Here is an 11,799-nt window from a genome sequence, read left to right as displayed (position 1 = left end):
AAAAAAAAAAAAGGATGGGGTGTCTGGAGGAACTAGCCCTTCCCCACCTCCGCTCCTCTCCCTGTCCTCAGTTGCCATGTCCTGTGCCACCCCTGCTCCTATCAGCTCACCCTCCCCAAAGTCACTCAGGCCTGGAGGACTTCAGGAGAGAAGCACAGGCTGAGGATTCCCATGGGCACACTGCAGGGCAGGGCTGAGCCTCTACGCTCACACAGGGGCCTAGGGAGGGAAGAAAGGACGGTGCTGGGCTAGGTGGCTGGGCATGGAGGCCACAGGCAGGCCACAGGCACCATGTGGCCCCCTGCAACTTCCCTAGCACGCTCCAGACTCATGTCATACGTCATGTACCTGTGCTTTGGGGGCACCTTTCTTTTCGGAGTGGTCCTAACTGCCACATCCCCACACTGAGTCCAACTGTGTGAGGCCATCCCCTCTCTCAGTGACTATACCTGACCAGGCTAGGTGCCAGGAGCCACCTGGCAGCTCCGTGGGGAGGCCACCACTGACTGTGATGGTGCTGGGAGTATGGAAAGGGCTGGGGTGCCAAGAAGACCGGAAAACCAGGGACCTGGTGACTTGTGCAGGAACCTTCTGTCTGCCAAACCCATTAGCATGTTGTCATGATCGCCAGGCCTGCAGGGTACGGGTGTCACCCCATGGGATGAAGAAGGGGTTGGAGGCCCAGGGGAGTCAGTGGCCTGCCCAGGATCACACGGCGATCGTCATGGCTAGAGCAGTGGGTCGCAAGGTGCGCAAGGTGCCGCACGCACTATGAGGTAGCTGGTCGTGGAAAGCCATTTTTTGGACAAGAAAACTGAGGCATGACAGCGCCTCTCCTGAGGTCCCGCAGTCAGCGGGCTGGCTGAGATCTGCTCTCTGTACCCTGCTGGCCTCTGGCTCACAAAGCCCTCCCAATCATCACTGCCTGGGCTTCCCACCCAGCTTCTGCAACCTTGGTCTGCAAACTCCAGGGCCTTCAGCAGGCAGCAGGAGTTAAACGCAAACTTGCCTGGACTGATAGAATGCCCTGCGCACAGGAGGTGCTCAGCACCTACCTGCAGAATCGAATCTGTCTTCCTGGTCTCATTTGTGTGGCTTTGGGAGCCAGAGTGCCAAGAGTTCTGTGACTCAAGCAGGTCACATGCCAAGATCCAAAGAAAAGAAGGGGGCCTGGCCTCGCAGCTAGACTGGCTCCTGGCTTTTGATCACCCTCTGCCACACCTCATGCCTTGGCCACTGGCGGAGGAAGCTGGCATGGAGAGGGCACCAGACCCAACCTCCACCCCAGACGCGCCCTGTATGTGCAGCTTCCTCCATCTTCCTCCTTTTCCTGTCTGCGCTGCTGCCTTCCACAGGGAGGGCTCACCCAGCTGGTTCCACCATCGCCCTGCAGTCCCAGCCCTCTGCTGGCCTCTCAGATGGAGCCAAGCCCAGAGGTTCAGGGTTTGCAGCAGGCACATGGCATGCCAAGCTCAGGACTGCAGCCCCACCAGGCTCCAGGGCTCTGACCTTCCCGCTGGCCTCTCCTGCTTTCCACCCCAGCCTGAAGCACAGGGGATCGGTGGCACTTACGTCTGGGCTCCCGGGGTCCATCCACAGTGACTTTGATGGCTCGATGGTAGGTGGCCACTTGGGTGGGGTTGGTGAACACAGTGATGGTCAGTGTGAAACTCTTCCCTGAGGAGAAAAAGGCAGCAAGTTGGCTTCGGGTGCTTTCACCACGCCCTGGTCTCCTACCTATACTTCTGCTAGGAACCCCTGACCTTTTAGAAAAGAGGTTTCTCCCCTTGAGCCTGGAAGATGGGGCTCAGGGTGAAGTTGAAGCTGGTGAGGTTGGCATTCAAGGCTCTTGGGAGTCTGGCACTGACTCTGTTACTTGCATGTTTATTATTTTCTTGCTTCTGGGTCTTTTTTGGTGCTATTGGTATTCTTCAGAGACACACAATTTTGCAGTGGGGAACAAGGATAAGGGTGTGTGTGTATGTTAACACACATGTATATATATGTATATATGTATATATATATATATATCCACATATATGTTAGTATTCTCTTAAAGTAGTAATCTTTGTAGAAAAATTTGAAGACATCATAAATATAAAGGAAGAAGAACAGCCCCCCCAGCTCCAATGCACAGTTCCATGAGCCAGAAATAAGCGTCATTACTACTTGGGCATTTCTTCCTCCAACCCTTTTTAAAATTTTTATTTATTTATTAATTAAATGTATTTTAGTACAGGGTCTACAGGGTCTCACTACACAGACTGGACTCATAGTGATCCTTCTGTGTTCAGCCTCCCCGTGCTGGGATTACAGACGTGCAGCTACCACGCCCAGTCTCAGGCTCAGCACGCCCTGGGGGCGGGGGTGGGGCTGGCACGGCAGGCTGGGTATCCAACACTAAGCAGGCACTTTAGTCCACTGAGCTATCTGGCCAGCCCTCCTCTAACCCTTTTTGTACAGGTTTGCATATTTACACAGTTCCAGTGGCATAGAAATTTTTTTTTTTGGTGGAACCGGGTATTTATTTATTTATTTATTTGGCGGAACCGGGGATTGAACTCAGGCCCTTGAGCTTGCCAGGGAAGCGATTATTCCACTGAGCCATCTTGGAACCGGGTATTGAACTCAGGCCCTTGCATTTGCCAGGCAAGCACAAATGTATTTTTTTTTTAAATACTTTTCTTTTTTCATTTAACATCACACCAATAATACTTTGTTAAGTTATTAAAAGTTCTTCTTAAACTTTGTAGCTTTGTTTGTCTGTTTCTGGAGACAGGCTCTCACTATATCATTTAGACCAGCCTTGAGCTTTGCGTGGCCCAGGCTGCCCTCAAACTCACAGCAATCCTCTTGCCTCAGCCTCCCAGGTGCTGGAATCACAGGTGAACACCCTGGGCTCCTGTGCCCAGCTTAAATTAATTTTTTAGTAGCCACGAAATATTTCAAGTCACGGAAGCTTCATCTTCTACTGCTTTACCTCCAAGCCGCAGGGTCTTCACACGGGTGCTAGATCCTGAGTGGCATGTGCAGCCCGGGCTGGAGGAAGACAGCTCTGGAAGCTGCAAACTTTTTGTCTGCAGACACAAATGTTATCTCCACAACCCACTTTCTATTTTTACCTAGACATTTGGCTCCAAAGTCTCCATTCAAAATTCTTGAGAGAAGGGGAAGAAAACCTTTTAAAACAATACTTTTTTTTTTTTTTTTTTACCATTTAAAATGAAATGAAAATGAGCTTCTGTTTATAAAAATCTTTGCCTGAATCTCCGCTTAGTTCCTTAGAATAGATTCAGATAAGTGGTAAGTGATGGCCTCGCATGTGAGGGCTGGGGCAGTGAGAGCTGATTGCCAGGGACAAGGTGGCTCTCAGAGACTCAGCCACACGTGAGGAGCAGGGTGAGGGCCAGGGTCACTGGCCCCCAACAGTGTCTATCAGACAAAAGATCTTCAGGCTCTGCATTTTCTTTTGCTTTTCTTCTCTTATTAGTGAGGCTGAGCCTTGCGCACGGCTATCCATCACAATCCAACACACATCATTGCTCTGTGTCCTTTACACGCCGGCCAACACTTGTCACGTTGCCTCCCCAGGGCGGCGGCAGCGGGCTTCTCATTTCCCTAGAGCTCCATCTCCATCCTCAGGTCTGGCTCTTGCTGGGGTCTTCTGCTTTTAGGCGGAGACAGGTTTCCTGCCGCCGACAAAGCCAACAAAGCCAGTAAAGGTTGACTTTGAATGCAGCCATCCCTCTGCTGCCACTGTGAGTGACCTGGAGGTTTTGTCCTACAGGGGAGCCTAATTTTACTAGCACCTAAATAGACGGCATCCTCTACCTAGTTACATTCCGAAACTTTGCGTATACAAGACTGGGGGAGCTGCACTGATCCCCACTTCCCCTCCTTCTGCACCAGGGTACCCCTGGGCTCCTGCCTCCGACCTCTCACAGAGGGCTCCTGCCCTCTGCTGCCTTCCTCTGGCGCTGCAGACAGGCTCCGGAGCCAGGCGGGGAGCCACTCAGGAGGCACAGGATTTCATTCCCTTGGGTACCCATTGGCTGAGAGATCAAGTGAAAATTCTAGCCTCAGAAACAGGAGGAGCCTGAATAAAATTAACCCAGCCAGGCACAGGGGCCATGCCGAACAACCCAAGGGCTTCTGAGACTCAAGGGGGTTGAAAGCTGAAGCCTGACAGTTGTGGCTCTGTGTGGAATGAGCGGGGCTTCTCTGATGCCTCCTGAGCCAGCAGCTGGAGGCCAGGACAGAAGCACTGTGGCCTCACTCTCAGGGTGTTAGCGTGACTCATGGCGACGAAAGTCAGGTTGCCCAGAGAGATGCAGGCCGGTGGCCTCCCACTGCTGCCACCCACTACTGAGATGGGCCTGCCTTCTGTTGCCTTCCTTCCTGTCCTCCCAGGCCTCCCCCTCTGAGCGCCCAGGTACTCCCTGGGGGCGGGGGTGTCCCTGACCTCCCCTTCCCCACTTCTAGCCCCTCTGGTTCTGGCCAGGCTCGCTGGGGAGTTTGGCTACCATGAGCCCCAATGGCCTGAGTTTGGACATGGAAAGGCCAGGCACACTCACTCCCTGCAGCAGTGGCCAGGCCGCAGCCACACTTCTGGGCCTGAACTGAAAAGTCACCTTCTCCAGGAGCCTCTTTCTGATCACTTTATTTCAAAGAGTCTTCTGGGGTCTGCAGGGATAGCTCAGCAGCGGAGAACTTGCCTTGTAGTGCCAGCCCTTGGATTCCAGCCCCAACACCAAAATAATAATAATAATAATAATAATAATAATAATAATAATAATGATAATAATAATAAACAATAATAAACAATAATAATAATAAAATAAAGCAGGCATTTTAAACTTAGCCTCCAAGAGGAATGCTTAGCACGCTGAGCAGGCCAGAAACCAAAAAGGGAAGGAAAACTGCAATGGCATTGTCCCCAGCCTCTCGCCGAAATGCAGCCTGTCTTAAGCAAGAGCTCATGCCACAAGCCACGGAGGTGCTACATGGGCCACACCCATGACCTTGCTGCCAGGGACGGGGCGGGACAGACATTTACACAGCACCTGTCGGTCCTTTCAGATTTCTCTAAATACCTTTTATGCTTCTCACAATGTCAAAGTCACCGTCATCATTAGAATCATTGCTTGATATTGTTACTTAATACATTAAACAAAGCAGCACATTCATCCCAACTTTTTAAGCATTTGCTGCTTAATGGCGCTTCTCAGTATACTGCAATTCTTTGGGTTTTATTTACCACGAAAGCCGCTCAATCTGTAGTCTCACAGGGCTCCCTCTCCCTGCTTTCTTCAATCCTGGGTGCTACAAGAATTTCTCCCACAGAGCCTATCATTTTAAGTATCCTATCCGATGTATTTATTTTCCTTTGTCTCCTTCTATTGGATCCCAAGCTGCCTTGGGGGCCGGAATTTATGTTGTGTTCACTGCATTCCCAGCCCATAGAACAGAACCTGGCAGGTAGTAGGTGTTCAACAGATATCTGTTCATTGAATTATGAGCAGAGATTGCAGCTCGCTTTTTACAGAAGCAAAGAGTGAGCGGGGAATTGGCGAGGTCACACAGTATCCACACAAGACCCGGAGAGGTTAGCGTGTGCAACAGCCTGTTTCCACAAGGGTACTAAAGACCTGTTCCCTCAGTGTGAAACCACCACCCCCAGAAGGTAATAAGCCATATGTCCCCTCTTGCCCCCCCCAGGTCACCAGCATGCCTCAACAGTTTCCTCCATTCCCAAGTATCAGAACAGAAGAGACAGTGTCAGAAAGACAGCATGCTAGGAGCACAGAGTGGGTAGGAGGGGAGCAGTAGGGACCCCAAGAACCAAGGGTGGGAGAAAGCTATCTCTTTGGGTGTCCCTCGTTGCTCTCTGGTCCTACCTTGTGCTCTCTCTGCCCACCACCCCACCCATCTCTCCTGGCTTCTTGGAGCAGGAAGCTGGGGACAAAGGAGGCGGATATCTCTCTTCAAGGAGCTTGGCAAATGTCCACTCAGCTGCCGGGGAAACAGGTGTTCCCTGGGGCACTGGACAGCCCTGCAGGACCCAGTCCTCAGCAACCAGCAAGCTAAGCCAGGCAAGACAAGGTAGCCTGAGGCATGTTCTTGGGCCTCTGAGAGCACCACCCGCAGGAGCTGCATGGGTCTCGCAGCTCTCAGGACCTCTGGGTTTTCTCAACATTGGCCAAGATGCCGTGGAACCCATCCCTTTCTCAAAAGGTGCTCTCTTAGGCCTGCACCACTACTTCTCACCTACAGTACTAATGTTCCTTTTTACTCAGTTAAAGACAGTACAGGTACTGGCATGATTCTCAGCTGCCCCAGGCCAGAGGCCACCCCCTACAGGACCATTTGGGGGTTCGTGGTCAGCAAAGCACTGGGGTGGCACTGTCAGTTTTTGGGAGGGTGTGTGCAAATGCCCAGGGATGCCCAGGGCCTGCAAGAATGTATTTTCCCTGGGGGAGCTCAATCTTGCTTATAAAAAGTCTCTTAACTCGTGATGAACCTAATTCAATTTTATATAGGACAAGGCAATTTTTTTTTTTGGACACTTTTACTATCTATTCAATTTTCCAGAAGAAAAGACAGTTTCATGCAAATCTGGGGCTTAGTGGTAGACTGTCTGAGTAGCATGGTGCACGGCCCCAGGGTTGATACCCAGCACCACAAAAAAGATAAAAAAGTGTTCTGAGCATTGCCATGAATTTTCGCATTGTCAGAAGGTCCCGACATTGCTGGTGAGGCCAGCCACTATGAGGCCTGGAGTCTGGTGATAAGCCAGCTTGCTGGGGTTTCTGCAGCTGTCCTGGGGCTCTTGCACTATCTACCTTGGAGAATCAGTCTCATCGCTACAGGGATTACCTGTTACTCTGATTTTTCCTCCCTGGCAGCTATGGAATTATCTACATAAGTAGGTAGATTATGGGAATCTGGAAACTTCACTTTAAGAGAGGAAAGGGGCCGAGGAGTCACTGTGTGAAAAGGGTGCTGGCCTGGAAGAATGGGAGCCTGGGACCTCCTCCCTGCAGGCAACAGTCAGGAGGTGGTTTCCTCTCTACTGGGTGCTTGGTTCACACCTGCGACCACACTGTAAGAACTCTATGGTCTTCCTGTGTCCTTTTTCCAAAGCCACCTCTCTGCAATTCAGATGGGATCAAGGAGAAAAAAGTAGAGGAAATGAGCAGATGTATCCACCTGAATTCTCAGTTCTGGCAGCTGTTAATGGGTCAGGGAAGGGTCCTGGTCCCAAACCCCAACCTGTCCCAACTCTTAGAGTGGCCCAGACTGTGCATCAATCACGGGTCTGTTCTCAGGTGGGGATTTCCCATCAGCAGGCCCACGCAGAGGAGATGGCCCGAATGGCAGCTCCTGTGCCCTCCCTCCCACTGCCGGCCTCCTCACCTCTCCCACTCAATAATTCACACCTTCTGGGTTTCCTCCACCCCCGCCCAAACCACACTGTAATCAGAGAATCAGTGGCTGTCACTGCTCAAAGGGACCTCAAAGGCCTCCTCCAGGCCTGAGCATTTAAGGTAACCAAATCTCTAACGTGTATCCGGGTCTACACACTCACACTGATTTCCTCAATCTTCCCCAGATCTCAGGAGGGAGGTGCCCTTTTCACTATCACCAATCACCACTGCCAACAGGTTCTACAGACAAGGAAACGGAAGCACCGAGAGGCTAAGTCATTTGTCCAGTGTCACCCAGCACGTCACTAGCAGTGCTGGGGCTCAAACAGGAGAAGCCAGTGCTTTGAAACTGTATCTCCCTGGGGGTGGGGGGGGCAGTCAGGGTGGCTCAGGCCTGGGGGCGTGCAAACAGCAAAGGCCTCATAATCTCATCTCTTCTCTTCCTCTCATTGCTCTTCCCTAGAGAGGGAGTAGTAGCTTGGGAGGGGCGTTCCTGATGCTTTGTGGCACTGCTGGGACCCATCTGCTTTTGGCCAGCTTTGTTAACCCAGAGCGGCCACAGCAATGGGTGGGGGCACGGCACACACCTGGGCTACCCCTTCCTGCCACTGGCCACCAACCTGCCACAGTGACTCTCCACTTGGGCCGGGGCTAGGATTAAGTTGCAAAGAGCTGGAGAGATTGGAGATGACAAAAGCGGCTTGGAGACTAATTAGGAGCAGCAATGAAAGCTTAATTCATAAAAGCAAACATTTTCCATCCATCAACCTGCAACCAGTTAAGGGTACCGTTTGAAAGAAATCTGTGCGTGGGGAAGAGAGCCAACAGGAACAGGAAATGTTTGAAAGAATGTAAACTATTTCAGTTTCATAAAAAGTAACAAGTAAACAGTTATTACATGCAAATAATGCCCTGGTTTTAATTAATGCTGAAAAGTCAAAATATGTTTGACATTTGTATGTATACACTAAACCGGCAGAGAGGACACAATGGTGCCCAGATGCCCGTTAGGGAGCAGGCTGGCGGCTCTGAGGGAACTAGGGCCTTGAGAAGCCTTGTTTATTGGTGATGAAAAGTACAATTCTGCTCCAGCAGGCAGCCCCAGCCCTGGGTACAGTCTGGGAGCAAGAGCGAGGGAACTCAGCTCACCTTGCCCCAGAAGAGAGCTCTGGTGCTGGGGAAAGCGCCCCTCTGCCCAGCCATTTCTGGCTTATCTCAAAGGGCAGGCAGACCTAAGCTTCTGAGTTGCCACCCGGCAGGGTTTCTAGGGCTCCTCCACCCAAGAGTTGAGTGATGATGGGGTTTGGGTCCCAGGGCCTCCCACTCAATAGCCCCTGGCAGTAGTCAGTGTGGCGTCTCCTGCTGCCTTCCTGCCCCTGCCCTTGTCGGGAAGATCAGACAAGCAGGGCAGCCACTAGCCTGCCTCTGGGGCAAGAGATGGCAGCGCTAACACAACCCATACCGCATTGATCTCTCTTCTGAACGAGGGTTTCGAGGGTTTCGGGAGACCACAGCTGGGGGAGGTGGCCTCAAAGTGAGAGGAAATTCTGCCCCTGGGAGAGAGTGGCTAGCGTGCTGCAGACCAAGAGCATGTCCACGAGCCCTCGGTCAAGGCTTTCAAGCTCCCCTTCTGAACTTAATTCACAATCTTCTCCCAGAATATTTTTTTTTAGATCAGAGGTGCTCAAGTGGGAAAGGGGCTGCATGGAAGGTTTCTGCAGTTTCCAGAAACTGGGAGAAAATCATCTTTTTCATGCAAGAGATCATAAACTTCCTCACATCCTCAAAGAAGTCAGTAACACCCTAATGGTCACACATTGCTATTTTAGAAAAGCTGGGGTCTGAAGACCTGTTTCTGGATGCCAAGGTCTCTCAGCTTCCTTCCCCCACCTGTGCCATCACCAGTGTATGTGGGGGGGGACAGGTCTCCCCCTCGAGAACTCACCTCGCCCGCTGCGGCCCACAAAGCGAAGGTCGTTGAACCTGGCCACCTGATTCTTCATGACGGCTGAGGCATTGCGCAGCTCAGCAGAATAGTTCTCGTCATTGCCTGCCATCACAGTCACCACAGTTCCATCTGGCACATCCCCCAGTGCCACCACCTGAGGACACAGGGAGAAGGGGACAGCTTAGGCAGGAGAAAGCAGGAGAAAGAGGGGAGGGGCTGGACCGGCAGCTTCCCCTAGATCCCAGATGCACTGCACTGCGGAATTCTCAAATGCAGGGAGGGAGGCTTAAAAACAATGAAGATCTTCCCAAAATAGAACAAAAACAAGAAGATGAAATCTCTACCTTCCGTTCCCAAGCCCTACATCAACTAGTTAGCCCGTGTCCCAATAAATCATCCTTCCAATTACACGAAACTAAGGGGAGAGCTGTGAATTAGTTCAGCCACTCGGAAGTGGGACGCAGTTCCTCTGTCCTTCTCTGCTACAGAAAAAGAGGAATCAACATGCTCCTAGCAACTAAGTCTCCAAGTAAAAAGAATATCAACAATAATAATAACAGGACGGCCTCTTGAACTCTATTCACGCAACAGCCCACGGCCTATGAAATTTGGCCCTGAAATGTAGCCCAGGCCCAGTTTATTGGCCTCTCCAGAGCTTGAATTCGTTATACAGAGAAAATGCAAAACAAACTGCTGTTTTGAGCAAGGTCAGTCCAGAAAGCCCCTGCAGAGTCTGAGGGCCGCGTCTGTTATCAGGAGGATGCACCTGCCAAAAACTGCAGGGTGGGTGGGGATGCCCTTCACCACCCCAACACCTCTCGCAGCTCCCACCCCAAGGAGCAGGAGAGGCAGATGCCTTCTGAAAAAGAATCAGATTCTAAATAGAGTCACAGCCATTTAAACGTGGCCACCGCGTGTAGGGACTGGGGATCCAGATGGTAAAAATTTCAAGGAGAAAATGTTTGGGGTTTGATTAAAAAGGCCAGATTTCCTGTCAACATCCTGTCTTCTTTTAATTTCAAAGATTCCTTTTAAGCTCCAAGTGACAGTAAAACCTCCGATCTGACGATTACAGTCACACGGGCCTCCTCCCCCTCCCCCCTCCCCAGGGAGATTTTCCCCGCTGGTATTTTAAGATGTCACCCGGGGAGACCTCAAAGAGCCACCAGTCCTTTTTTAAAAAAATTCAGAGTCGTCTTAATGGGAGCAAAGAGGTCTCATCTGCCAGCAGCCGCCTTTCTCAGCCATCTCGAGCACCACCATCTCCCCAGCCGCTGGCCCTTCCTGCCCTGCCCTTTCTTGCCACAGCTGTGAGAGGTTTAGGGGAAAACCAAAGCGTTTTTCGTTTCATCTCGCTGCCCCCTTAAAAAAAATGAAAATGAAACAGTCGCCTACTCCTTGACATTGAGAAAAAGTATTCTTTGAATGACTAGGGGCTGCCAGGAGTGAGACCAACCATAATCTCAGCCTGGCATTCTGGATGCAGAATATCCTAGCAGCATCCGCATCTGCTCACAGAGTGCGGCGCCACTGACCTCGGCCTCTGGTGGCTCCGGGGTAGTAGGGAGTCAGAAGCTGGAGCCTGAGGGTGTGAGCAGGAAATGCTTCTGAAGCTGCGCAGGAGGAGGGGTGCATCCACGGCGGCTAGGCCCAGCTCAACCTCTGCACCCCATCTCGGTGTGCTCACCCTAGTCTTGGGATCCTCCTCCCGGTTGCTCCCAGGGCTGAGACCAAGGGACTTCGATCAGGGGAAGCCAAGCCTCCTCCTCCTCCCGATTCTGCATCAGTATTCCTGCGTAGGGCTCCGCAAAGCCCAGACGGAGGGGCGCAGAGCCCCTCAAAGGTATGGGTTCAGGGAGCATCTAGGAAGGATCTTCAGATCCGCACGCTGAGCGCGCAGTGGGGCCGCTGGGGCTCGGGCGCGTCCTCTCCGCAGTCCTCCCGGGGCCCTGGCTTCTGCAGCGCGGACGCCAATGTCCCCTTTCCCCGCCCGAGGCCCGCACTCACCTTGAAGGCGACGGGCAGCGTCTTGTTGCAGCGCCAGTGCGAGGGCAGCACAGAGCAGAGGAAGTTGGGGCTGTCGGTGCGCACGAGCTCGCCCGCGTGGTCCGCCAGCACGTCCACCATCGAGCGCACCTCGGGCCGGCCGCGCCCGCCGGGCCCCACGGCCGCCTGCGCGCTCAGCGCGCCGCTGTTTTCGCCCATCTTGCCGCCGCCGCCGCCGCCGCCGCAGGGGAAGGCCGTGGAGGGAGGTGTGAAGCGGCGGCTGGTGCTCGGGTCTACGGGAATACGCATAACAGCGGCCGTCAGGGCGCGGGCCGCGGCGCGGAGAACTCCTCGGCCGCCTACGCCGCGGGGCGCGGGAAAGCAGAAGCGGCGCGGCCCGGCCCCCGAGCCTTCGCAGGGGGGCGGCGCCGGGGACGC

General features: G+C 52.8%; 1 protein-coding gene across 1 annotated transcript in view; it reads right to left on the bottom strand.

Annotated features, from left to right (window-relative positions):
• Runx3 (runt related transcription factor 3) overlaps nt 1–11,799 on the bottom strand; it is a 55,984-nt gene that overhangs the window by 13,959 nt on the left and 30,226 nt on the right. The window contains exons 2-4 of the mRNA XM_012516114.2: nt 11,383–11,654; nt 9,373–9,529; nt 1,573–1,677 (exon numbers count right to left, since the gene is read on the bottom strand). Coding sequence (XP_012371568.1) covers nt 1,573–1,677; nt 9,373–9,529; nt 11,383–11,654 — 534 coding nt within the window. The remainder of the gene's footprint in view (nt 1–1,572; nt 1,678–9,372; nt 9,530–11,382; nt 11,655–11,799) is intronic.

The sequence above is a fragment of the Octodon degus genome, unplaced genomic scaffold (genome assembly GCF_000260255.1).
Source record: "Octodon degus isolate 3935 unplaced genomic scaffold, OctDeg1.0 scaffold00092, whole genome shotgun sequence".
Taxonomy (NCBI): Eukaryota; Metazoa; Chordata; class Mammalia; order Rodentia; family Octodontidae; genus Octodon; species Octodon degus.
The sequence above is the reverse complement of the archived record's forward strand: the minus strand, read 5'-3'. Positions and strand labels throughout refer to the sequence as shown.